The 26761-nt window shown below is 41.4% G+C and overlaps 1 protein-coding gene across 1 annotated transcript in view; it reads left to right on the forward strand.

Annotated features, from left to right (window-relative positions):
* Positions 1-26761, forward strand: part of IMPG2 (interphotoreceptor matrix proteoglycan 2) — a gene marked incomplete at its 5' end in the record, with an annotated part of 60195 nt that overhangs the window by 4073 nt on the left and 29361 nt on the right. Inside the window, 3 exons of the mRNA XM_083612063.1 lie at positions 7623-7789; positions 16931-16962; positions 17070-17093. Coding sequence (XP_083468189.1) covers positions 7623-7789; positions 16931-16962; positions 17070-17093 — 223 coding nt within the window. The remainder of the gene's footprint in view (positions 1-7622; positions 7790-16930; positions 16963-17069; positions 17094-26761) is intronic.

Here is a 26761-nt window from a genome sequence, read left to right on the forward strand (position 1 = left end):
CCGAGCAGAGCAGCATTCTCCTCACTTGTGAGTACCAGGCAACTGGTACTGCATCTGATATTGGAGGTAGAATGTAGCCAATATGGATAGCAGCCATTGACAACCGTACCCTCCATTAATTCGCCTAGTCCTCTTTTAAAGCCATCCTAGCTGGTGGCTGGCACTACCACTTTATGGGAGCAAATTCCATAGTTCCAGTTTTGCGCTGTATGACGCAGTGCTTTATTTTGTCTGCCTGAAATCTTACAGCATTCAGCTTCACTTGATGCCCTCATATTCTAGAACTAAGAATGAGGAAAAACTGTTTGTGCACTCCTCTTACCTTAACTTTTCATCTTAGGTGAATTATTCCATCCCCTTCTTTTTCTGCGTACACTCCGCACCTTTAAAGTATCTCTCATTCTTTCCCTCAAAGAATTCCAGGCACTGTTGTCTACCCCTCACAGAGTTACAGTTCCCAGCATTCTTTAACATCCACCCACACACCCAGTCAAGAGCTAGAGGATTCATATGTGCTGCCAGAAAAGTTAATCTTATTGGTTTAAAATTTCTAATTTAAGCAACCCACCCCCTTAAAGCTGGCAATTGTAGAGGCATCCCACATTAATTTTTTCACTAACCTCTTGAGTAACCAACAATTGCACATTTGTCTGTGGGGTTTTAAAAGAGGATAGTTTGCCTGAGTCAATATACTACTAGTTGCCGTACATGATTCAACCCTTAAGAAGTACAAATGGGATTATGGCTGGATTACATCTGAGCACTGCTCATTTACACAAATGACCAAGCAAGCTACGCCACCCCCCTTGTAAGCATCCCATACCTGTCATGTGCTGTCCCTCCAGTTAACCTAGCAAATCCCTTTCTATAGAATGAGACGCAATAGGCTAAATCACTCTTACTGCTGGGAAAGATAAATAGCTCTTGGAACAATAAAACCCAAGCCAAACGAGCGCTTCCTGAAAAGAATCATGCCTCTTGTAAGAAACAAAATCTTGTGAGAATTTTTCAGTCTTACAGTTTCAGAAAGAGAATGTAATAAAAGCATTTGGTAGAAACAACAATATTTATAACAGAAAACTATTCTCAAATAAGGTACTCATAGATGTAAAGATGAAAAGGAACAGGTCACAGAAGGGTTCAGGATCGATGAGAGGGAGTTGTATTATACATCCTCGGTGAGTGTCATGGGCACTGTCCAATAGGTGCTTGTGATTCTTGCAGAAACGTATTTCAAATAGTACTCCAATTTTTGATTCCCTTAATAGCTGGGGGAAAAAAATCATATTTTCCTATTGACTATACTGAGGTTTGAGTAATGGGCAAAATGTAGTATCTGAAACAGAAGCTTGTCATGCCAATGAAAAACAACTTCACATTTCCCATGTGAAAGTCCTCATCTACTGTAGTAGATGTACAGTAGACTTTAGACTGTTTATTTCAGCCCAACAAAGTCAATTTATATAGCTTGTACCAACATGTTGACTTTTGCATTGCTAACTTTTTTATAAACTGCTTTGAGGTCTTATTACAATCAAGCAGTATATAAATTTTGTTAAAGAGATAAATAAATACTGAAAATCTAGGCTGTTCAAAGGGATCCAGCTGCAATAGATGCTTTAGCTATCCATTATTAGCCAATATGTGAGACAAGTTGCTGCAAAATCAGCTTTAGGGTTTACTAATCCTGGCCAGGGTTTGTGCATGTGTGGGTGGTGTGGGTGTTGCTTTTGGACCAGCTGCTGACAGAGGAAGATGCAAAGCCAGCTCCTTTTCTTCCTCTGCTGTTTTTCAAGCTTTACATCAGATATGAGAAATCCAAGGCCTCTCCAAATATTGTTGGACTCCAACTCACATCAACCCCAGCCACTATGGCCGGCGGACAGGGGTGATGGAAGCTGGAGTCTAACGACATTTGGAGGGTCGCAATCTCCCAAACCCTGCTTTAGGTGCACAGAAAGAGTATGAGCTAGGCTTGAACCCCTGACCCACTGAAACCCACCGGTTTTTCCCTCAGAGCTGCTCAAATACATTCTGTGGCCTGGAGGCCCTACTCAGGCACCAGTATGTTTTATTTCAACAGCTGATAGTGCTGATTGATACCTACCTCTTGTTGACTATATACAGTGGTACCTCAGGTTACATACGCTTCAGGTTACAGACTCCGCTAACCCAGAAATACTACCTCCGTTTAAGAACTTTGCTTCAGGATGAGAACAGAAATCGTGCTCCAGCGGCACGGTGGCAGCGGGAGGCCCCATAAGCTAAAGTGGTGCTTCAGATTAAGAACAGTTTCAGGTTAAGAACGAATTAAGTCCACTGTATGTCCAACCACCCGAGTAGAATGCTACAGAAGTTTACTCAGCAGCTTAGGTTCAAAATATGCTTCTGTGTTGAACTGGTTGTGGTTTTCATGATACCACACAACTCTCTTTAAGGTGGGGTTCAGTGGTTTGCAAAATCACAGACTGCTGGTAAGCAGGGAAGTGGCTAATTGCACCTCTTTCAACCATGCTAATGCTTTAAACATCCTTGGAGTAATAAGATTCTCTTTCATATTTCAATATTGCTCAGTGTGCACAATAAGAATTTCTATCGATAACGTGTTTCGTTTTCCCGTGTGGTGGAAGCATATAAGTCTGGTTTTTGTGGGTTTCCACACTTGATCTTAGCCAAAAGGCCGAGAAGCGATTGGTTTTTGTGGGTTTCCCTGGCACGGCAGAAGGTGCACTGACTTCCTGAAGCTTTATCCTTTCTGTCCACCAGAGAGGACATACCTTGCTAAGTTCATGTTTGGCTAATGCAATAAGAACCTACAGATGGTGCCGAGCTTTTGAGACTGGACTCAGTGGGGTGGCTGCTGTCACACTAACTAACTGGAAGGACGGATATTAAATCCCTAAGCTAGCAAGAGCTGATTGAGGCAGTTAAAAGGAAGAACAGCTTGCATTCAGATACCGTAGCCTTGCCTAATTCATTTTTTAAATGAAACCTCAATTAAAAGGGGATGAGGCATTGTAATCAAGAGGACTAGGAGCATGAAACTATTAAAGAAAACAACAGGGGTCCTTAGCAAGAAAATTGGCCTGTGTTAAATAAAATTGCCATTAATTAACATTTGCAATTACTGCAAGTGTCAGAGTAGCCAGACCATTGTCTGTTGGCATTTGAAAACTTAGTAGAAGCAGACACCAGTCCTTTACCACAGTCTTCTCTTCACCTCCGTATCATTCCCTTTTTCCTGCACTCAGTGCCCTGTGTGTCCATATAGCTCCCTCCCTGCAAGATGAACTGGATCACTTGCTAGAATTGTAAACAAATGAAGCTAAATATTATTTAGTGTTCTTACTAAATATTGTTCTTTCTCCAAATCTTTATTAGGCATTGCAGATATAAACCACCTTAAAGCATCCATATACAAAAAATTAAAATATATACAAAGAAACAGCCATATAAGACATGTTGTTGTTGTTTAGTCGTGTCTGACTCTTCGTGACCCCATGGACCAGAGCACGCCAGGCACTTCTGTCTTCCACTGCCTCCCGCAGTTTGGTCAAACTCATGCTGGTAGCTTCGAGAACACTGTCCAACCATCTCGTCCTCTGTCATCCCCTTCTCCTAGTGCCCTCAATCTTTCCAACATCAGGGTCTTTTCCAGGGAGTCTTCTCTTCTCATGAGGTGGCCAAAGTATTGGAGCTTCAACTTCAGGATCTGTCCTTCCTGTGAGCACTCAGTGAGCACTCATATACTGTAGTAATTTCTGTTCTTGTCAGATGAGCTTTGGGCTGCATGCACATTACTGCCGTAAAATGCATTTTGTTGTTCTTTTTCTCAATTTGGATCAAAGCTGTTTGGGGGGAAAGCCCATCAAAATGCAGTATTTCATAAGAAGCAAGAGGATAGATATTAGATGGATGTGGATTGTGGCTAATGTCATGCGTACATCGCTTCCCAAAACAGAAGTCAGAGTGCACTTGATGCAGAGTAAACAGGGGTGTGTTTAAAGCCTTGGTTTCCCAAACTTTTCTGGTGGACTATTCCCACACACTGAAGCCCTGTTCTCTACCTGTCTTTCTTTAATTATTGTCACAACATACTCCCCCCCGCCCCGATGATTGAAAATTGCCGCTGTTCAGTATAGAACCAAACATGAGACACCTTGGAAAGGAGGTGCTGGTGTTGAGCAAGACTATTTCCTGAAGGTAGCGCTACTTCTGCTGTGAAGGTGAGCAGATCAGAGCCCCTGTACTTTTTAGGATTTGTGTAGTGGATGACATTATTTTAGGAGGTGCCTCATTATGCCGCTTGCTCTCCCCTTCCTTGGCCTTCAGCCCCAAAGTCTGGCCCTGATGGTATCATTGCATCAGCATTAGCGCTGAAAGAAAATTTAGAGAATATCAAAATGTTCCTGAACATGTTACTTGCAAACTGTTGCATTTGCATTCTCCTCTACCATTAATGATATTGTTGGTTTGAGGGATATATATATATGGGGGGGGGGGGTAATACTGATTTTATTAAGGTTTGGTTTCTGTGGTTTCATATTGCCACAGAGTTCAGCCACAAGAGTAATTTTTGAACAGTGTCCCGTGAAGTTAAATCCCCAAAGCAAGTTTTTTAAAATAAGTGTTTAAAATGAAAAACCTCCAGTTTCTGAAATGCCAGATTTTGAAGTTGTATTTCAGTTCTACTCCTATTGCAACTCAAATTTGCCTGTGATGTATCAGTCTATTTTGTGCGACAAAAATATAGCTTTCAAATAGGAAGCCACAGTCCCTCCTCAAATGCCAATATAAAGAGGCAGATACCTTACAGCACCTATTTCAAACACTACTTCAATCTATAATCTCCTACAGGAAATTTATTGCAGTTGCCAAACCCATCTACAACAGGCCCAAGTTATCTGTCTGGAGGTCGAGTTAATGAAAGCAGTCTGTTTATAACTGCTTAATAAGGAAGAAGAGTGTGGCATTTATCGACTCATCGTTATGTGAGCTACATTTAGCACATACCAAAGATTACAGAAATAACAATAATAAATTACTAATACATGACTGACTTGATGCAGACAGTAAAGATGCAATGCAAATGTCTATGTTTATTTAAAATAAAATAAAATGGTATAAGCTAATTTCAAAAGCTCCTTATCTTTAGGGAAAATAGGAAGGAAAAGCACAATTGATGTAAATGAACATAAAAATATAGGCGGTATAATTTTTTGTGTTGAATAAAATTTGGGTTTTATGGTCGTTGATACTATAAAGGCTTGCACTGTCTTTGAAATTAAGTCCAGGGAGTATCCAGCATAGAGTTGTCCCAACCCCCACCTTTCTAAGCTGATTGACGAAAACCACTTTCCTGAGACTAGTTCAAGGTCATCCTTTTCTGCCAGGGCCTGCTTCTGCCTCTTAAGACTTTCACTGAAACAAACCCCATCCCACTTGTCCTCCCTTCTGTGTGTAACCTCGGAACAAGGTTGTGGCTAGCATGCTGGAATGTTGGTACAGTGGTACCTTGGGTTAAGAACTTAATTCATTCTGGAGGTCCGTTCTTAACCTGAAACTTCTTAACCTGAGGTACCACTTTAGCTAACAGGGCCTCCCACTGCCACCGCGTGATTTCTGTTCTCATCCAAGCAAAGTTCTTAACCCGAGGTACTATTTCTGAGTTAGCAGAGTCTGTAACTGAAGCATCTATAACCTGAAGCGTCTGTAACCCGAGGTACCACTGTACTTGATTTTTGTAGGCTAAATCCACTTCATTCTCCCCACCCCTCCAATTTCTCCCCCTTTTTCCCCTAAGCAACAAGAAAGAACCTTCCTCTTTCTTTTTTTAATCTTAGGTTGCAGAGCATAATGCGACCAACTATAATGTGCTCAGATGAATGGCGGGAGGGGTAGGTAGAGGTGGGGGAGAGAGAGCTTTGCAGTTACAAACTGCAGAGCTAACAAGAGCCTGCTAAGAGAGCATTTCGGTGCTGAGTGCTGCTGCAGTTTCATTCCCTTCTCACTACGCTCCTGTAGCCACTGGACAACTCTGATCCATTCTGCTGAGAAGTGCAAGAGGAATATTTCAATGGCTGTACCTGGAATCTCTAGAGTAATTCTGTCCTCCCTCTCCAGAAAAGCATGTAGGAAGCATTCATGGGGCTCCCCATTTTATCCTTGCAACAGTTCTACTAGGTAAGTTAGGCAGAAATGCGGTGACTGGCCCAAGCTCTGAATTAGACGATCTGTGCCCCCCAATCCAAATCCCGCACACTGAATATAGGTCCTGATGCTAGCAGTTGTTAACGTGAGAAAACAACTTTGCAGCCCCCTGTTTCCAGGGGCTGAGCGACCTTCTAGATTAGAATGGCAGGAAGTAGTAGTGAAGCTGTATCAGGAAGGTGGAATCACTAAAAACCAGGTTTACCCCCTCACAAAAGTGATCCAACCCACCATTGGATTTGAAGCATGGTCTCTATGCTCAGAGGCAGTATAGTGCTGCTCCGAAATGATTTTTTTATAATAAAAGTTAACAATTCAATGAATGAAGAGGTGTAAGACCTGGAGTGGGATTCAACTGTGGCAACCCACCAGCGCAGCAGCTACACTGCTAGGAAGAGCCCTGTTCTAGCACAGGGCAATAAAATAAAAAAGGTAAAGGACCCCTGGACGGTTAAGTCCAGTCAAAGGCGACTATGGGGTTGCAGCGCTCATCTCGCTTTCAGGCTGAGGGAGCTGGCGTTTGTCCACAGACAGCTTTCCAGGTCATGTGGCCAGCATGACTAAACCACTTCTGGTGTAACGGAACACTGTGATAGAAACCAGAGCGCACAGAAATGCTGTTTACCTTCCCGCCACAGCGGTACCTATTTATCTACTTGCATTGGCGTGCTTTCGAACTGCTAGGTTGGCAGGAGCTGGGACAGAGCAATGGGAGCTCACGCTGTCATGCGGATTCAAATCACCGACCTCCTGATCGGCAAGCCCAAGAGGCTCAGTGGTTTAGACTACAGCGCCACCCACGTCCTATAGGGCTATAGCTGGATCCAACAGGCAGCTTGGGCCAGCTGAAGTGTTGTGCTGTTTTAACCGATCATGCACTGTTTTGTACTGTTATGCTACTTCTGCTTGCACAACAAACATATATTGCACAGCAGTGTCTGCTTTCCCACTTCTTGCAGTAAAAGACAATGGATTTTACCCCTGGACATCCCCCTCAGCTGAAAACAGGATGTGAGACTAGATGAGTGGTCTGATCAAGCAGATCAATCATAGAATTGGGAGTTGGGAGAAATCTTAGACGTCTTCTTGTCCAGCCCTCCCTGCTCAGTGCAGGATCTTCAATGCATTATGGGACTTACGTTATCCCTGAGAGATGGTTGCCCAGCATCTGCTTAAATACCACCAGTGAACGAGTGATCACTACCTCTCAAGGCTGTCTGTTTCATTGCTGAACAGTTTTTACCATTAGGAACTTTCTCCTAACGTTTGGGTGAACTGTTTCCTTGCAGTTTCTGCTCATTGGGGCTATTCTTGCCTCCCAGAGCAACCAAGTTCAAGTCTGTTTCATTGTCTGCATGACAACCTGTGATGGTAGTGCACAATAATAATACTTTTAATTTTTTCTTTTGCAGTGTGCCAGGAAGCAGTATGGGAAGTCTTCAAAACATTCTGGGATAGGCTCCCAGGACACGAAGAGTACCAAAATTGGCTGCATCTCTGTGAAGAAGAAACTATGAGTATATTTGAGATGGGCACCAACTTCAGCCAGTCTGAGGAGCATCAAAGCCTCATAATGAAGGTAGGTAAGGGAACAGATTAAAAATCTCTCAGCCGGAAGCCTTTGACTAGTAAGAAAGACCAAAATGTTATTTTGCTGGTTCGACTTTTATTTAACGCCTTGAAATGGAAGTAGTTCACACAATTAAATTTCAGTAACGCTTGCTTAGCTTTCTGAAGTTTTACAAAGATGTCTTTCCTCTTTAGCTTATTGCTTATTATTATTATTATTAGTAGTAGTAGTAGTATACCTCCCTATACACAAATCCCCCCCCAAAAAAAAACTGGCTTCACAAATGCCAGGACTAACAATCCGCAGACTGGTCTGTTTCCATTCCCCAATGTTTTTATATTGATTTTTGTTATTTTTGTGCTGTTTCAATATTGACTTATGTATTAAAAATTATTGTTGCCAAAAGATACATAACCAAAGCAAAGGAGAAGATCCCCAATTATGGGGGGTGAAGGAGCCCAAGCCATCTAATGAAGATTTTGGAGATACTGGGTAGAATTCAATGTTGCTTGTATATTGTATTTTATTGCATTACAATTTGAATTCCATAGAATTCACATTGTCATACAGCATAAGAAGTAAAAGCAATAAAGTGCAATTAAAATCAATATGAGTATTTAATGCAATGGATGTGCTCCCATCTTCAACCATCTTCAGCCATGCAGGGGACCACCTGAGTGATCTTCACAGTCAGTCCACTGATTTGTTTGCCACTCTGGGCAGCTTCTAACAAAGATTAAAAACTTTAAAAACTTCCCTGAACAGGGCTGTCTTCAGATGTCTTCTAAATGTCAGGTAGTTGTTTATCTCTTTGACATCTGATGGGAGGGTGTTCCACAGGGCGGGCGCCGCTACCAAAAAGGCCCTCTGCCTGGTTGCCTGTAGATTTGCTTCTCACAGTGAGGGAACCACCAGAAGGCCCTTGGTGCTGGACCTCAGTGTCCAGGCAGAATGATGGGGGTGGAGACGCTCCTTCAGGTATACTGGGCCAAGGCTATTTAGGGCTTTAAAGGTCAACACCAACACTTTGAATTGTGTTCGGAAACGTACTGGCTTAGCACTATGTGTGAACCTGGGTGGGGATAAATAATCCAAGCTGGTTTGAATCATCTGTACCTAATTTGCCTTTCAGGCACCTTCAGACAATAAGCTATTCTTGTTTTCTGGCATAGCATGCTTGGGTTGATCTATGGGGAATAGAGACAAATTGGTTTAGGGATTGTTGGTCCTGGCATTTAGACAAAGGTTCAAACTTAACAGGTTTTGTGGTTGCTTCCAACTCTGATTCCATGCTTTTGTTATTCCACTAAGTTATTCCACTTTCTTCTTAGTGCTCAAAAAACAATAATTCTAAGTGCCTTGTGTGGCAAGGAAGTAAAGAAAAGGTAAAACTTACCTTCCAGTCAGCTACATTTGTAAGAAAAATAATGTTATGACATTATCCGGATTTGCAAAGTGATAGCATGGCATGCAAAGGGGGATATTTTTTTTATCAATTTTTGCATGTGTCCAAAAGCCTAACCAAAGAATTAGTAATATTTGGCAGTGATTTGAAGTTCTTCCAAAGGGCTATACTAACCAGCCCACTTTCTCATCAGCCAATGCAAAACTTGCTTCTACCCACCACCCAATCATTTTGTGCTAGCACAGAGCCCAGGAATGAAACTGGGTAGGGAGGGGAGGAGGGCTACCTAGCCAAAGATCTCAGCACCAAACTAAGATATGAGTATGCGGGCATTATACTAAATAGAAATATTCATTATTATGATAACACATCACTAACTACTGAAGAATTATTTTTCTTTTGCATTTTGAAAACAGTTAATATTTTTAATAGCATGATCGGTATGTATATTACAGCTCCTTTGATATTTGTAGCTCATAGAAATATTTAATCACGTATCTTCAATGTTCAGATGCACAAGATTAAAGTAATACGGGATCAGAAAGGGGATTCCCTAATCCTTAGAGGATTTATTGTCAAAGAACATATTGCAGGAGGAGTTAGCAGCCAGCAGTTCTATTTAGCTGATTGCAGCCTCCGGGAGCTTGTGACCAGGACTTGTAAATAGGGGTGTTTTGAAGGGGAGGCCCAGAGTTCTGTCTCATGGTGTACCTAGGACCAAGAGACATTAATGGCAAGGGAGCAGCTGCAGTGACTTGCAACATCTGTACCATATTTGTCTTTCTGCGTGAGAGTACGCAAATCCACACCTGCAGTAAGTGCAAGCCTTCTTGGAAGAGAAAGTACAGCAACTTGAGGTCCATCTACCCACACTTTGAGCTGCTGGGCAAGACGAGGAAATTAGTGATAGAGCAGAGTGGACTGTCCTGAAACTGCGATGCATGTGGGGTGCCCCTAGAGAGGAGAGAGATAACCCATTGCAGGAGATAAATCCTCGGAGGAATGTGGCACACCGAAGCAGGACTGTTGGGAGCCATGTTATTGGAGCTGCAGAATCGATTCCATGCCCTCACCCCAGACACTGATTCTGGGCCAATGGAGCAAGGACAGCTGCTGTAGACCTCAGAATACACCCAGGTGGCTGTGGAAGGTACAATGTACAGAATGATTCCTGCTACTTCCCTAGGAGGAAGAGAAATGTGGTGGTAGGTGACACCCTACTGCCTGGCTGACAATTTCATTTCCCAGAAGGTAGAAGAACCAACAAGGGGATTATCTATCTATCCTCACCAACAGGGAGGAACTGATCGACGAAGTGGAAGTACTGGGAAACTTGGGAGGAAGTGATTATGTACTCTTGGGCTTCATGATACAGAGGCAAGGGAAAGTTGAGTGTAGTCAGACATGCACTCTGGACTTTAATAAGGCTGATTTCAAAAAGCTTAAGGAACTACTGGGTGATGGTCAGAAATAAAGTGGTACCTCGGTTTACGAACTTAATCCGTTCTGGAAGTCCGTTCTTAAACTGAAACCATTCTCAAACCAAGGCGCGCTTTCCCTAATGAGGCCTGCTGCCGCCGGTGTCCTTCCACCGTTCGGCTTCTGTTCTTATACCGAGGTAAAGTTTGAAAACTGGGACACTATTTCCGATTTTGCAGAGTTCGTAAATCAAATCATTCGTAAACAGGGCTGTTCTTAAACCGAGGTACCACTGTACTCAAAGAGGAAGGAGTATAAGATAGATGGGAATTTCTTAAAGGTGTAATATTGTAGCTACGAAGGCAGAAAATTCCAACAATAAAGAAAAGTGGGAGGCATCTAAAGAAGCCAGTGTGACTGCCTAAAGAGCTTACAGATGAGCTGAGATTTAGGAAGGGCATGTAAAAGAAATGGAAGAAAGGGGAAATCACAAAGGAAGACAATGACAAGTTGCCAACAGTTATAGGGAGAAGGTCAGGTGAACCAAAGCTGAGAATGAGCTCAGACATGCAAGAGAGGTTAAAAATAATTTTAAAAGGTTTATTTGGTTATTTTCAAAGCAAGAGAAAGAACAAGCAGGTGATAGGTTCTCTGTACAGAGAAGACAGAGAAATGCTATTGGGTGACAGAGAGAAGGTGGAATTGCTCAACACCTACTTTGCCTCTGTCTTCACCCAATAGGAAAACAGTGCCCAACCTGTTGGTACTGCAGCCCAATATAGGAAAAGTGGGTAGTAAAGGAACACTTAGCTATGTTAAATGAATTCAAATCTCCAGGGCCTGATGAGCTGCACCCAAGGATACTAAAGGAGCTTGTGGATGTAATCTCAAAGCCTCTATAATCTTTGAGAATTCTTGGAGAACAGGTGAGGTCCCTGCAAACCAGAGGCAGGCAAATGTTGTGCCCATCTTCAAAAAGGAGAAAAAAGAAGAACCAGGTAACTCCTGAGTGGTCAGCTTGATGTCCATACCAGGAAAGGACCTAGAACAGATAATTTAATGGATGGTATGTGAGCTCTTTGAAAAGGATGCTGTGGTTATTAAGACCCAGCATGGATTTCTCAAAAACAAGTAATGCAAAATGAATCTCATTTCTTTCTTTATTATTTTTAATAGAGTTACAAGCTTTGGAGGATGAGGGGATCAGGGGAATACTGTGGATGTAGTATATCTTAATTTCATTAAGGCTTTTGACAAAGTCCCCCATGATATTCTTGCAGATGAACTGGTAAAATGTGGAATGGACGAGTTACCTGTTAAGTGGATTTGTAGCTAGTTGACTGACCCAAACCCAAAGTGTTCTCACTAATGGTTCCTCATCATCCTGGAAAAAAGTGACAAGTGAGGTGCTGCAGGGTTCTGTCCTGGGCCCCTTGTTGTTCAGCATCTTTAAGAAGGATATTAACAAGCTGGAATGTGTGCAGAGGAGAACAACCAATATGGTTCTGCAAGGTTCTGGAAACTAAGCTTTCTAAGGAACAGTTGAGGGAGTTGGGTATGTTTCATCTGGAGAAGCAGAGGCTGGGAGGGGGTATGATAGTCATCTTCAAATATCTAAAGGTCTGTCGCAAGGAAGATGCAGCAAGCTTGGAAGGTGTTTGACTCTCCTTCATTGGCAGTTTTGAAGCAGAGGCTGGTTGGCCATCATGGATGATTTAGTTGAGATTCCTGCATTGCGGAAGGTTGAACTAGACGGCCCTCAGGGTCCCTTCTAATTTCAAACCCCTTTGGTGTGGCAGTTTTAAGTAAAGATCAAACTAAATTAATGTTAGCGTTTGGAATTTAACCCTTGATTATTAATATGTAGTTCCGGTAGGGGTATTACCCAAACAACTGCTGTAGGAAATGGCAGCCCTCTTTCTTGTTCCCTCCTTTGCCTACCTAATATTGAGTTCAATTTCCCTTATGTTCTGGTATCATTATGCTGAGTGTGTCCCTACAGAAGCCTATGGAGAAAACTGGGGGAAGAGAAACAAACATTGTAGTGATGTCAGAGTATACGGTACATTGAATTAGACATTTCAAATAGAGATGCGGAGAATGCAACGTAGAGTTGGCAGTGGCGGTTTTGCATTTTTTTGTAATGTATAGTTCTATCCTTAGTTACGTACAGTTCCACCAGAACTTGAAATAAGCAAACGAAATGGCTTTTCTTCTCCATTCCATATGGTTTCTTGGGTTTTATTGTGCCTCTTTCAAGAATGTTTGTTCTTGAACTATATTGTGTTTGGTTTCCTGGCTTGTCCACTCTCTACCTAGTGATGCACAATCACTATTTTATTCATGCACAGTACAATAAGTTTGGGTTCAATATCTTGAGACAAGAATTAACATGGTGGTTTTATTAATTAGCAGAAAACAACAGCCAGTTTTCTGCTGGAGTTTCTTCAAATCCACCTTCACACCATTCGAAAGGGATCATCTCTAAACTCTCTCCCTAATGTTTATTGTCAGGAAATGTCTCTAAAGTACTCCAGTCCCTGCACCCAGAATCTTCTGCCCCAGGATCAAACTCAGGGAAAACTATGTGTAATTGGGTCAGAAACTGGCAGAGCACAGTGCTGATTGGTTGGAGGCTCATGATGTCACAAACCCATCTTCCCATCACCCTGGGAACAGTTTTTCAATTTTGTGTGCGTGTGTGCTAAAAGTAAATAAAGAAGGCACCAGATGAACAAATGAGCAAATATACAAGCAATTCTTTAAAAAACAGAAGTAGCCTGAAGCATAGTGGCTACTACCTCTGTCAAAAAAAACATTGTAAAATGGAGGGGAGAAGTGGTGCTTTGCTCTGTGGGAGAGAGAAAAACAATTATTCCTGTTTTTAAGGCACATTTGTGTGCACTTCAAGATTATCTTTAATTCCAGACTTTGGAGCAGAGGCCCAAGATTTTCCAGACATTTCCCTATAACTTTGAGCTTGTTATCACATTAGTATTGCAAGTGGCTTTTTTTGGAAGTCTTTGGCAAAGACTTTCAGACAAGTATGCCAAGGCTCAAGTTAGATATGAACAAGCACAACTTTATCCTTTTCCTCTTTTTAACTAACAACATGTGCAGAAGTCTTGATGTTTATTCAGTTATATTTACTTGGGATTCATCAACCCTAGCAGCTTCATTTGCCTCAACTTGCAACTCTAGTTTTCAGCCAGGCACTTAGTACTATATTATGCAGACACAGGTTTTCTAGATATGTCTTTTTCACTTTTAATAGTAAACCCTGTCCAATTTTGTTACAGCTTATGGTTGAAACATATTAGTGTATGTACTTACTGCATGCGTAATAATCATGTAGCATTATCTGTTACTTGTTTATTAGTGAAGCACTTGATGTTACTTGGTTTTTTTTTAATATTAAAAAGCATAGACAGCCTTCCCTTTCTTTTAGGGGAGTCATAGGACTCAGCTATACAGTTGCAAATAAAACATTTTAAGTGTGTTTTAAATGCAATACACAATGTTACACTAGACAGTGATGGTGAGCCTTATGGAAAAATCCAATGTATTTTTTAAAAAATCTTTTTTAAAAAAAAAGCATTTTCAGAATGGTTTTTATATGTGTTGGAGAGTTGGAAGGCACCCATAGGATTGTCTAGCCCAGCCCTCTGCAATACAGGAATGATAGCAGTTCCCTGTGAAGAGGGATTGATTGTGATTTTGACAGGCCTGTTTAGACTGTGACCCTGTATATTTTATGGAATTAGACACAAGGCACTGGCAGGTCCAATGAAATAGTTGCAAGGTTACTTTAGTATTCTCGTTGCCAATTCAGAGCCACTGAGAAGCACACTAAGAACTCAGCCGGCCGGCTTCTTTTCAGTGGAAAAGGAAACTACTCATACACAGAGACATAGGATTGCCTTAGACAAGAGAGAATTAGTCACCCCTACCCCATTACACACCCAGAAACTAATCAGACTAGCAATTGAGTTTTACTCTAACAATGGCAACAGGACACCATCCTTGACTGCGCTTGAGGGCAACAGGCTAGCTTAGAGGGTATAGGGGCAAGGCTACAAGCTTTCTTCTCCAACACCTCACTAATATTCCATGCTCTCTCACTGCCTAAGGCAGCTGCTTCACTCAGCCTAAAGGCACACACACATAAGCCTTTGCACGCAGCTTCTCCCACCACTGAACTGGGAACTCCTTGCAGGCAAGGAAGCTCTATGTGCATCTTGGGCCAAGGAAGGGAGCACAAAGCATCTTGTTACTGAGCTGGGAAAATGCCCCTAGATACGAAATCCCGAGTTTGCCTGAAACTCATGCACTGAGGGAGCAATGAAAATTGCTCGACTTGAAGGAAGCTTTTGGAAGGCAGACATAATACAATTCATTTCAAACTGGTATGCTCTTGGCATCCGTCCATCTCGGGAGACAGTGGAGGAGTGAGACTTAGGGGGTGAAGGCAAACGGTTGGAAGGTTGCAGCACCTGCTGTGGCTGTAGAGAGTGATGCGGGAGAGACATGTTTTGTTGCAGCTGGGGCAGATGAAGGTGTCCAGTTGTGCTGCTATGGAGGCACCACAGTATTTCTTCTCTCTGTGCTCTTCTCAATGGTTATTCCTCCTCTGGTCACCGCTGTGAGTACAGAACCTGAGTGCCTGTCTCCAGATACAGCCGTCGTCTGCCGTTGTTCTTATTTTAAATTGTATTGTTTTAACATTTTGATGTTTGCCACCTTGGGCTCCTGTGGGTAGGATGAGCACCAGTATTTCTGATCCCGTGCAGTGTGTTTCGTGCATTCTTTCAAAGCCACCTGCCCAGAGTCCTAAGCCCAGACAGCAGGAGTGAGTGCCTAATCCCACAATATCCAGGGTGACGGCACGCTTACATGTGCCATCAAACCGAAACACTTCTGGTAAGTGTTATTTTAAGCCTGCTGGTCTTGACCGGGTCACCTGCCTAAGCAATTTAGAGAGAGATGCGTTTTGGGGAAATAGTTATTTTCCTTATTCAAGTTTACTACTTAGAGGAATTGTATGGCCATGGAGCGGGAAAAAGGATCATTCCTGGTTGCTATTCAGGGAGCAAATGGACTACTGATGCTTTGCTTTATTGGTGGTTTTAGAAAGGTGTCGAGAACGCAGCAATTTATTGTAATAATATTCTCTGGCCATACAGAGTCATAGGACTAAGGTGTTATGAAGTCAGACAAACACTTTTGAAGTGTCCTTCATTCAAGGGATATTCCTGATTTTAACCTTTTATTGGATTTTATTAGCAAAGTCATAGGCATTTGCGCAAAATTTCATGAGGACGTGCACTTAGCAAATTTTATTCATTTATTTTAAAAGTGAACATTGAACACATAATTAAAAAGGACATTAATTTTTGTTCATCAAACAAAGAAACTAAAACTTAACTAAACAAATTTCCAACTATGTTACTTTAAAAATACAAACTTAAAAAATGAGGCACAAAATACCAATTTTTGGTACTTTTTTTAGCCTGTACACATGCCTATGATAAAAGTACAATTTTATATTTTATACTTGTCACTCCCTTGATAGCTTGCTTTTATGCTGCCCTAATTATTATTATTATTATTATTATTATTATTATTATTATTATTATTATTATTATTTTATATCCCGCTCTCCCCAGCCGAGACTGGGCTCAGGGCAGCTAACACCAAATATATAATACATTAAAAACACAAAATGATATTGCTTGCACACACACACACACACACACACACACACACACACACACACACAGCAACCAAAATCTGTCATTCTATTCTTCTGAATTTGCCTGTATTATAATGGTTCTAGAGAACTGTAGTGATGAATGCCACACTAATTCTGGATGGCTTTGGGCATAGCTATTCAACAGTTAAACAAATCATATTCCTCCAGTTGTTTGCATTCAGTTTTGCTGGTGGTTCTCAGAAAGCTTGAATGGCGTTTGATCACATTAACAAGACCACATAAGTTTTCCAAAGCGACATAAAGAAAGTGGATTTCTATTTAACCTTTCCCCTCCCCGTCTTGAATTTTCTGAATACAATATACAGTAGGCAGTGTAGTAAAGCACCATTTAATATAAACCAAAAAACCTAGCAATGTGATTTGAGTAATCCATCTGAAGTTTTCCTGTTCACTTGAATAGATGCAGCCAAGGATCTTTGCAAGGGGCTTTCTCTCTGTAGGCTCACCTGCGCTAGACAAGAATGGGAGTGGGATCACAGAGGGTGCAAAAATATAACTTTTAAATTAGCAAAATGCAATAACTTACCCGGAATTTAATTTTCTATTTTTCTAGAAGCTGTCCTATGCTAAAGACGCAATGGGTGGGTGAGTATCAACATTACCCTGCATTCTACAAATAGTGTATATCATTAGACATATGAAGTAGCATTTCAACCATTTGTGCTTCTTTTAAAATTTTGGTTTCTTGTCAGTTCCTGCAGCGACTGGGCGTGTGGGTAAGTCACTTATACAATTTTAAAGCTTTAGTCTACTCCCTTTCCTGCTCTGCCTGGTGTTCAGTTTTATGAAAGCATCGTAAGAATATGCTTCATATAAATATCAAAAAGTGGCACTAGAGGCTTAAACAGACTGAAGGTACCATGTGTAAACCTCAAAGCAGACTCACGACCCAATGCACCTTTGGCATGTGTCTTTGGCTTCTCAGACTTTATGCCAGGCTTCATGCTGCCACATGAAAATGTATGTGTTAATTAGAATAGCTAGAAATGAACTTGTTGACATTGGCTTGTAGCCTAGTAATTTCATACCTATGAAGGGTTGACATTCAAACCCTAATGCACTTTTCTGATAACCAGGGTTCCAAAAGATAAGATAACAAACGATTCAATTTGTTAATCAAAGAACTGTGTGCAACTGTTTCCTCACACTCAAGGGAGTTTTGCAGTTGTGCTTCTGGAATAGCAGCTGCTCATCCCACGTGACAAAAGTGCAGGCAATTTTCAAAAGCAGTTTGTGATGTGGTATGGAGGCCTGCTATTCGAAGAAAAGCATTTTAAAAACCCTCCTGGGCTAGGTGGGTCCAAGGAACTATTTGGCTTCCTGTCTATATATTGTGTATAAGGGCTAGAACTAACTGTGGCTGCCATTGGCCATCATTGCAAATAAATTCTGCAGGTAGATTTGAGAATGCAAATGTAAGCAATGCACTCACTGGAAAGATAACACAAAATACTCTTAAACAGAATATAAATGCTCTTATAAAATAACTGCATAACTACAATAGCACTTTTTTTAAAAAAAATGACATTCTAAGAGTTTGACTAGTTTAGGTTCTAAACCAGGGATAGTAAACCTGTGGTCCTTCAGAGGTTATTGGACTCCCATCAGTCCTAGCCAGGATGGCCAGTGTTAGGGGACTGTGGCAGTTGTGGTCCAACAACATTCAAAGGGCCATAGATATAAGTGATGTGTGCTTTATTATTATATAATGTTTTTGGTATTTAAATATCCAGAGACCATTTTCTTTCTTTTTTTTCCAAATCACCACAACTACTGAGATACCTTCTTGACTATGCTGTCCATGTAAAAAGTTTGAATAGCAAGGCTGGGGTTTGACCACATTTGTGGAATTCCCCATGAACAAAATCTGGGTTTGTGTGTTTTTTACTGGAAGAGTAATTACAGTTGCATGCAACATCTGTCTCCAAGTTCAAGTTTGGACGTATCAAGTTTTGAGATCCAAAACTCCTTTATTTTAGATTTCTTCCTATTCTATATGGCACTAGTCTCTTTAATTTTGAACAGAATTTTCTGCACTGTGCGTTTCAATACTGCATTGTTTTATATAAACCTGGCGTGTCTTTGGATGTGCTTTTAAATCTTGACCACAAAGATCTGTCTAAGTTGAGGCCTGTCCTGGAGAGAACAAGAGCACTTCAAACACGGAGTTGTCTGAAACCAACTATTTTTCTTGTGTGAGAAACAACTTCAACTAATTTTTAAAGGAATTTTTATAGTGTCATTATTTTTTGAAGTACTGGGACATGTGTACTCAAGTGCTGAGAGGCTGGATTCTGTTTGCAAGGCTGAAATTCCAATACGTGGTCCATCCCCACCCCCCGAAAATCAGGAGGCAGCCAGGGATGGCTTCCAAGTCCAGACATTCCATGGAGCAATAAACTGGCATTGTAACTAAGGAATCAGAACTGCATTTAGATGTCAAGAAATCATGCTGCTTTCTATTAAACATGACAGGAAAAGCTGCTCTTTTTCAAAGAGCAGCTAAGAGAAGAAAACAAATATGTCTGAAGTAGAATTAACTTCAGTATAGTTACTATTCCAATAATTGAAATCGCAGCAGATTCACATGCTGTGTGGCAGCTGTATTATGTGTCCAACATGCACCAAGTGTGAAGGGGATGCATGCATCTCCAAGCATGTGCAAGAGTTAGCAGATGTGTTGTTTTCACTTCTTACACCAGATGCTAGGCAGGTGCCAAATGTGGCTACCATACTCTCCAACATTTCATTGAAGAAAACAGAGATGCACTTGGTGTGCTTGTAACACATCTATTTTCACAAAAAGCTTCATTTCCTGTCTTAACTTACTCTGATGTATTAACTCAGCAGTAGTCTGTCCTGCAGTGGCTTTTGAAGCAGTTTATAAACACACTGACTATAACTGTTTCCTTTGGGGCAAGGAGCACCTTAAGAATATTTATAATTTCACAACTGATACAATTTCCACAAGAATTTAGGATGTATCCAACAGTGTTGCTCAGCTGACAGTAGGAGTTCTGTCAGCAGAATGGGGAAAGAGGCCATTTTTTGAGATACCCCTCCTCACTGAAGCTCCCTCACACCCCTGAATCTGTTCTAGATGGTTGGAGGACCCTGAAGAGGACATTTGGGGGAGCTTGGGGAAAATAGAACAGCTGGAAATTTATTCACCCCCTGTTCTGCTGACTCTTATTGTCAACAGTGATACCACTGGATACAATCCTATGTGGATAGGCCATTGGGGAGATGGAATGGAAAGGAGGCAGTTCACTGGCATTTGATGTCCACATGAATGCATTTAGAAGTTCTCCAATGAGAAGGTTTAACTAAAATATGGGGGTTACAAAGAGAAGGTGTCCAGTTATTGTGCACACTCCTTTTTCTGCCCTTTGAGAGTAGGTGCCAAAGAGATACTCCAACAGGCATGCTCAAGAATGCCGACCACAGGGCAGAGATGGCCAACTGCACTCTTAAATACTATGAACACTTCAAGGCTGATTGCTCCTTTACCACTCTCAGAGGGCAGACTATGGAGAGGACAAAGGGAAGAGGTCTGCATTGCCTGCCTGCTCTTCTCTTTCTCCAGTGGCAACATGGTGGTTGGACTAGTGACCTGAAATATAGTGGCAGAGCTCTCAGGCTGGCTTCAGATTTGGAAAGTGAGGGTCTTGTGCATGGGCAAGTTGGCTTGGTGTTTTGTGTTTCTGTGAAGGCATGAGGACAGGCCCGTACAGAGCTTGTCTGAGGCCCGAAGCAGATGTCCCCAGTCGGCTGGAAGGCCCAGGGTGTTCTTCGAATGAGAGTGTAAGTCTGGCAGGCTCCTGGTGCCCACTCCCCAGCCAGCTTAGCCCTCCAAGGCCCGGAGCAAGTGTAACTGGCTGCCCCCACCCCACCCTGGCCTGGAGGCTGTGTGTGTATGTGAGAGAGAATGGATGAATGGGTTATGTGCCTGAATGGATGGGTCTTGCTTGTGTGCTTTTGTGTCTCTCTGAATGGGCGGGTGATGTGTGAGAGGGAGATAAAGAGGGAAAGAGAGAAGGGGTGATAGAGGGAATGTGAGAATCAGTTATTCACATGCACTTTGGCTCTGCTCACCATTTATAAATGGCCCCAGTGACTTTCCCCCGACACAATGCAGTCCTCAATTTCAAAAAGGTTGCCCAGCCATTACATACATGCATGAGCAGGGCAGCCCAAGATATTTTTATCCCGATTCAAAGGACAAGATGGTGCACACACACCCTTTCAATGGCAGTTGAATTTTAGTTCAACACTGGTGGCCAGACAGCATCCTCCTCTGCACCTGAGAGCCATGGGAAGGGTTAGAAGGTGCAGTTTCAGGTTGTGTGGGGCACTCACAGATCTGTCCTCCAACTCCTTGCTGCCACACCCCACACACCAGTGTCTCCTGTTTAAGGTAGCCACTTCACTTTGCCTTGTGTATGAGAGTTGAGAGGTACCCAACCTGCCACTCAAATATTTAACTTCTAGAGATCAAAGAGAAGGGTTCAAACTTAAAGGACATATAAATTAAGGTGGCAAATCAACTTAAAATGCTTTGTTGGCAGCCTTAGTTTTCGCCTTGTTTTCATAGTCTTAAAACAAGTTGTTCTACAAAAAAAAGTCTGGCACAATGTTATAAAACTACAGCTTTGGCTATGTCTCCCTTAGCACCTCATAAAATCTCACCCGGACTTGGGAAAATAGTTGTGCATAGGTGATCTCAGCTAATTATTGTGTACTGGATAGTTTTGGAGTAGCTAGAAAATGAAGATGTTTTGTTTTTATTGCATAACTTACTTCCAGGAATAGCTCAGTTGGTTTTACTGACTATTATGCAACACTAGGATAAAAGTATGTTCCAATATAACTGATGTTTCATGAATGTAGAAAGAGACTTGGCTCTTTAAAAGTTGTAGAAGACCAAGTCCTTAAATCAGTATTGATTGTTATTTTTTTATTAGGCTTTGTATCCTTCTATACACATGTATGATTTAAATGGGAAATGGTGTTCAGGGTAAAAAAGCCTTAAACTTGAAAGAAAAAATGGCAATATATTCAGTACTGCACACCAAATCATAAACTTTGCCTTCATACCTTGCTATATAATCTATATCATAATGAAAGCTCGAAATTGTTATTGAAATCAAATAAGCACCTGTGGATTCTTGTGGGGAGTGGGAAGCAATTGACTTAATTTTTGTTTTTACTCCAAAGATCAAGAGTGCTGACTCATAAGATGGTTGTCTAGCTTCTAACTACCGGTAATCTGGCCCTGAGATACTTGAAGGCAGGGCCGGCCCACCTGTGAGGCAAGGTGAGGTGGTTACCTCAGGCAGCAAAATCCACAGGGGCAGCAGATCCCAATGGAGATCTTCCCCGCCCCCCTTGTTCCTGATGTATCTCTCCACTCCCCCATTCTTTCCTAGTGGGGAGGGAGGACCATTTTGTGCTTTGCCTCAGGCACCAAAATGTCTTGGTCCAGCCCTGCTTGAAAGAACACCTGCTTCCTCTTCAGTTAAGATCCTCAGAGCATCTCTGCTGTTGTCTGTGATGAAGAGCAGGGTTTTCTCTGCAGTGGCACATTCCACCTAGAATGCCCTACCTAGGAAGGTCCAGCCTTCCCTTTCCTCTTCTGTTGTTTACTCTGTGTCGAATTTTAGATGAAGAGTGCTATTTAGCTCATGTCTTCCTGTGGGTTTCCTGCAGGCATCTGGTTAGTCACTGTGATCACCAACTAGATGGAACTTTGGTCTAATCCAGCAAGACTACTCTTACATTTCTTGTTATAAGCTCCTTGGGGCAGGGATCTGCCCTTTTATACTGTTTGAAACACCATGCACATTGAAGATGCTTAAATAAATAACAACATGGACAGCTGATTATGGCTTCTTTGTTCTGAAATGGATTTGCACTATAGGTGATTGTAGATGTCATTGGGAAATAATTTGGGAATGCCAATTAACCCCAAAGTCCCACTTATGTAAGGAACTACAAAACAAAAAAACAAACAAAAAACAGCTGAATGCCTGAATTCAGAAAGGCATATAGATCTTGACTCACTATTTAACCAAAACAGCAACCAGCAGCATTTAAAACACAGACCTATGCAGCATTTGCAAAGCGTGGGAAACATAGGTTGTTAGCCCTCTAAATGTCGCATAATGTCGCAAAATTGTGATTGTGGCCAGAATGGACGAATTCTATTAAATACAACCCCACCCTCTGCTATTATAATTAGAAAAATCAGGTGTGGGATTTTAGAACGTCATGTATGGTTAATAAATGCTAAGAGACTACATTCGTTTCAGAACAAATACTATGAAACTTTGGGAGGCGAAAGTTAAAATTGGGCCTTCCCTTGGACAATTCAGTGTCCTGGTTCTCACACCACATAAGCCAAACAAACATCAACAAACATTCATTCTTTCCTGATTTGTAAAACATAGGAAGTTGCCTTATACTGACTCAGACCAGTGGTCCAGACCTAGTTCAGTACAGTGGTACCTCAGGTTAAGAACTTAATTTGTTCTGGAGGTCTGTTCTTCACCTGAAACTGTTCTTAACCTGAAGCACCACTTTAGCTAATGGGGCCTCCGGCTGCCGCCACGCCACCACTGCACAATTTCTGTTCTCATCCTGAAGCAAAGTTCTTAACCTGAGGTACTATTTCTGGGTTAGCGGAGTCTGTAACCTGAAGCGTATGTAACCTGAAGCGTATGTAACCCAAGGTACCACTGTATTGTCTACATCCCAACCAACTCATTGGGGTTTCAGACAGGGATCTTTCTCAGCTCCACATGTATATATCAGGGGTTGAACCAACAATTTTCTGCATTCTAAGAATTTGCTCTACCATTGAGCTATGGCTGTTTCCATTTGAAGTAACCTAGAGTATTATTGGTTTACTTGCAAATGACGAATAGTTCCTTAACTTACTGTTTGCAGCCTCCAATTTTTTGGGTGATCTTGAAACAGCAGTTGAGAATTTCCATCTATTATTGTTGTTGATGTGTGTTTAATGTGTATATGCTGAGGTATTTTTGACTTTATGCTCCAACACATAGCTTTTCAAATTTTGGCCTTATGATTATATTATAGAATTTAAGCAGATAATAAAATGGCTGGCTTCTACACTCATGATTATTTTTGTACTATTTCTATGTCAGTTTTTCAGGGCAGCTAACAAAATCAAAAACAAAATATTACAATAAATACATAAAAACAATATAAACCGGCATAAAAACCAATAGCAGTAGAGGTAAAAAAACAGAAGGCAAGAATAATATTGAAACAATGCAAGACTCCACAGCAATAAAAGATTGGGTAAATGAGGAGAGCACCTTGCACCAACCTTCTTACCACAGTAGGTGGGGGAAACTGAAGAAATGCCTCTGCAGAAGAAATCCATTATTTGGCAGAATCATGTGGGAGAAGGGCAGTTCATATTGTACAGTCCTTTTAAAGATAAATACTAGCACCTTAATTTAGGCCTGGGAAAGGATTAGGAGCTAGAACAGCTGTTCCAAGACTGACTAGATGTGCTCCGTACATCTGGCCTTGGTTATAAATTTAGCAGTTGTGTGCTAATTGCTAACTCTAGTATCTGAACTGTATTCAAGGGCAGCCCCACATGCAACACACAACCAAACAGCACACAATATATGTTACCAGAACAATAGAAACTGTAGCATGGCCCGACTAGTGCCCACTGTTTTGAGGTTTTGGCAAGCCTAAAACGGCTTTATTCACATCAGATTTTAATGAATATACTGCTTCTGCTGTTGTTTTATTTGGTGTTTTGTTGATGCTGCTCATGTTATTGGTTGTAGTTGTTTTACTTGGAACTTTGTATGTTCTTTCATTGTTTTATAATTGTTTTCTTTGACTGCAATCCACCTTGTAAATTCATTGGATTAAACATGGAATATGTGTGTGGAATCCAGAGTTAGTTAGACCTAAATCCTAACTAACACTGGATATCCCTTATTATAATTGGATGTAAACTTAAGAGAAGTATTGTCTAATCTTAAAAGAGGGGCTGGGGGCTCTTTTATTTATATCTCAGATTTTTGAAACGTAATGTTTAATAGTTGATAAGCCCAATGCAAAAATGAGTTATTTCCCAGTAATTCATATTCATTTAATTACAAAGGATATCAGGTGCTTTAAGGGTTGCCATATGGCTGGAATTTCCTGGACATACCCGGAATACTGTAGTCGGAAGCAGTGTCTGATCGCCAAAAAAATGTCTGGGAAAATACAGACGTATGGCAAGACATGTGTCATTTTTGCCAATTTTCCTTTAAAATAGCTCAAAAACTTTCTGAAATATGGCAACCTGAAATGCACCTTATATGGCAAATTCAGAGTATCTTACCACTTTTTGATAATAGGCGATACAAAGGCTAAAGGTAAAATTAAACATTGCGCTATGATGGATGCTTCGTCTGCACAAGCATTGCAGGTTGCCTAATGAAACAATTCCCTCAGCTAACCTCCTCACTGTTCTGAGGGGTCTCCTGCCCCACCCTGCAGTCCTTGCACAGGCCTTCTGCTGATAGGGTGGGATTCAATAATGATCCCATGTCTTCTGTCTGACAGTGTGCATCACACATTGTCAGTAACCCCGACAATGCCAGTAATCCAGAGCAATTAGTAACCCTGCAGCACTTAACCAACTGAATTTAGATTTTCCAGCAGTCTGGGAGCTAAGGAATATAGGAATCTGCTTTACACTGAGTGGCAACGACTGTCCAGGATTTCAGGCAGGGCTTTCTCCCAGCCTATCGGGCAATGCCAGGGACTGAATCTGGAACCTTCTACATGCAGAGCACGTGCTGTACCACTGAGCCCTGGCCCTCTTCCTATGCTTTTGATAGTGTTTCCTCCATGAAAACCCAGAAAAAGCCCAGAAATGCCTTTCTAGAAAACAAAGGTGTGAAGCCTTTCTGCAGCTTCCCAAAAATATTACACTGTGGCTCTGATCCACCTAAAGTTAGAACCTTGAAGTTCTATCACAACCTCCAGCATGTGTTTAAACTTACAATGTTTACCCCAGGAGACTTCAGTACAGATCCAAAATATGCTTCTAGCTTAAATACTTGTGTTTTTTCGTGGTACAGTACATTCCCCTTTTAGAATCGCAGAACTGTAGAGTTGGATGGGATCCTGAGGACCATCTAGTTCAACTCCCTGCAATGCAGGAATCTCAACGGTTGACAATCAGTGGCAAGCAAAATTGTAGACTGACAGAGCAATCTTGTGTGCATCTTACTCAGAAGTAAGTCCCACTGAGTTCAATGGAACTTACTCCCAAGCACATGTGTTCTTAGGATTGCAGCCTAATTTTGGATGAATTGGGGCCAGTGTGGGAAACAGCCCTTGCTGACCTGACTGGCATATCATAAAAATAAAACAATTATCTACTCTGAAAATAATTGTTGAGCAGAGTATAACTTCCATGCTAAATTTCTCTACTTTAAATAGCAGCAGGAGAAAAATCAAGATGGAGTCATGATGAAGGGGATTTTAGAAACAAAACAAAAACCTTTACCTTCATGATGTGATCTTAAGGAAAATCCCTCTTCAAAAGCTGCTTTTTGTGTTGTGAGGGAAGCTGCCAATACAAATAGCAGCTATTGGGGGCGGGATATTTGTCAGGATTTTGCTATGGGATTGAAATGTTAGAAGACCACTCTGCCCTCATGAAGGTCCCAGTCCCAATTAGTTCCCCTCAAGGTGGTATGTAAAATAGAAATATTAAGCATGCTAATTGTCCAAACTATGCATTTACCTGAGTTGTTTCACCCTTGGTAAAGTAAAAGGGGTACAATGACATTGCAGGACAGTTGGCCTGTTTCCTTTTTGCAGAGAGTATTTTTACCTCATAACTGGAAATCTCTGTAAAAATTAACATGCAGATTCCCTCAGGTTTTCAGCAGAAGCATGGCTACACTTACTATGGAATTTGTCTATTGGTGAGGTTGCCTGAGCTCCAAACCTTAACAGTGTTGAATAGGCCTAGGTGACTGAAGTTCTCTGTTCTCTGTACTTAGGTCTCTATTGTTTACAAAAATCTGCTTATACATTTAATACATTTTTAATATTTTGCTTAATACTCAGCCAAGCTGATCCAGAGCTTCATTTATGCAGGTAGGCAATAGATATTATAGTATTGTTATATATAATTTTATCTATAAGTAAGTTATGATAGGAACTCCATGGACCAAATTTTTCTCACTGAAGTCGTTGGGTTGGACAAACATAACTGAAGGTAAAATCCACCTCACCACTTTTGTGTTCTGCAGCAAGGGTAGAACAAAGGAAAAAGAAAATATATTTTGATCTATATTTTAATTTAACCAGGTAGTAGATATTTCAT

This window comes from Podarcis filfolensis (genome assembly GCF_964270895.1).
Source record: "Podarcis filfolensis genome assembly, chromosome: 4".
NCBI classification, from domain to species: domain Eukaryota; kingdom Metazoa; phylum Chordata; class Lepidosauria; order Squamata; family Lacertidae; genus Podarcis; species Podarcis filfolensis.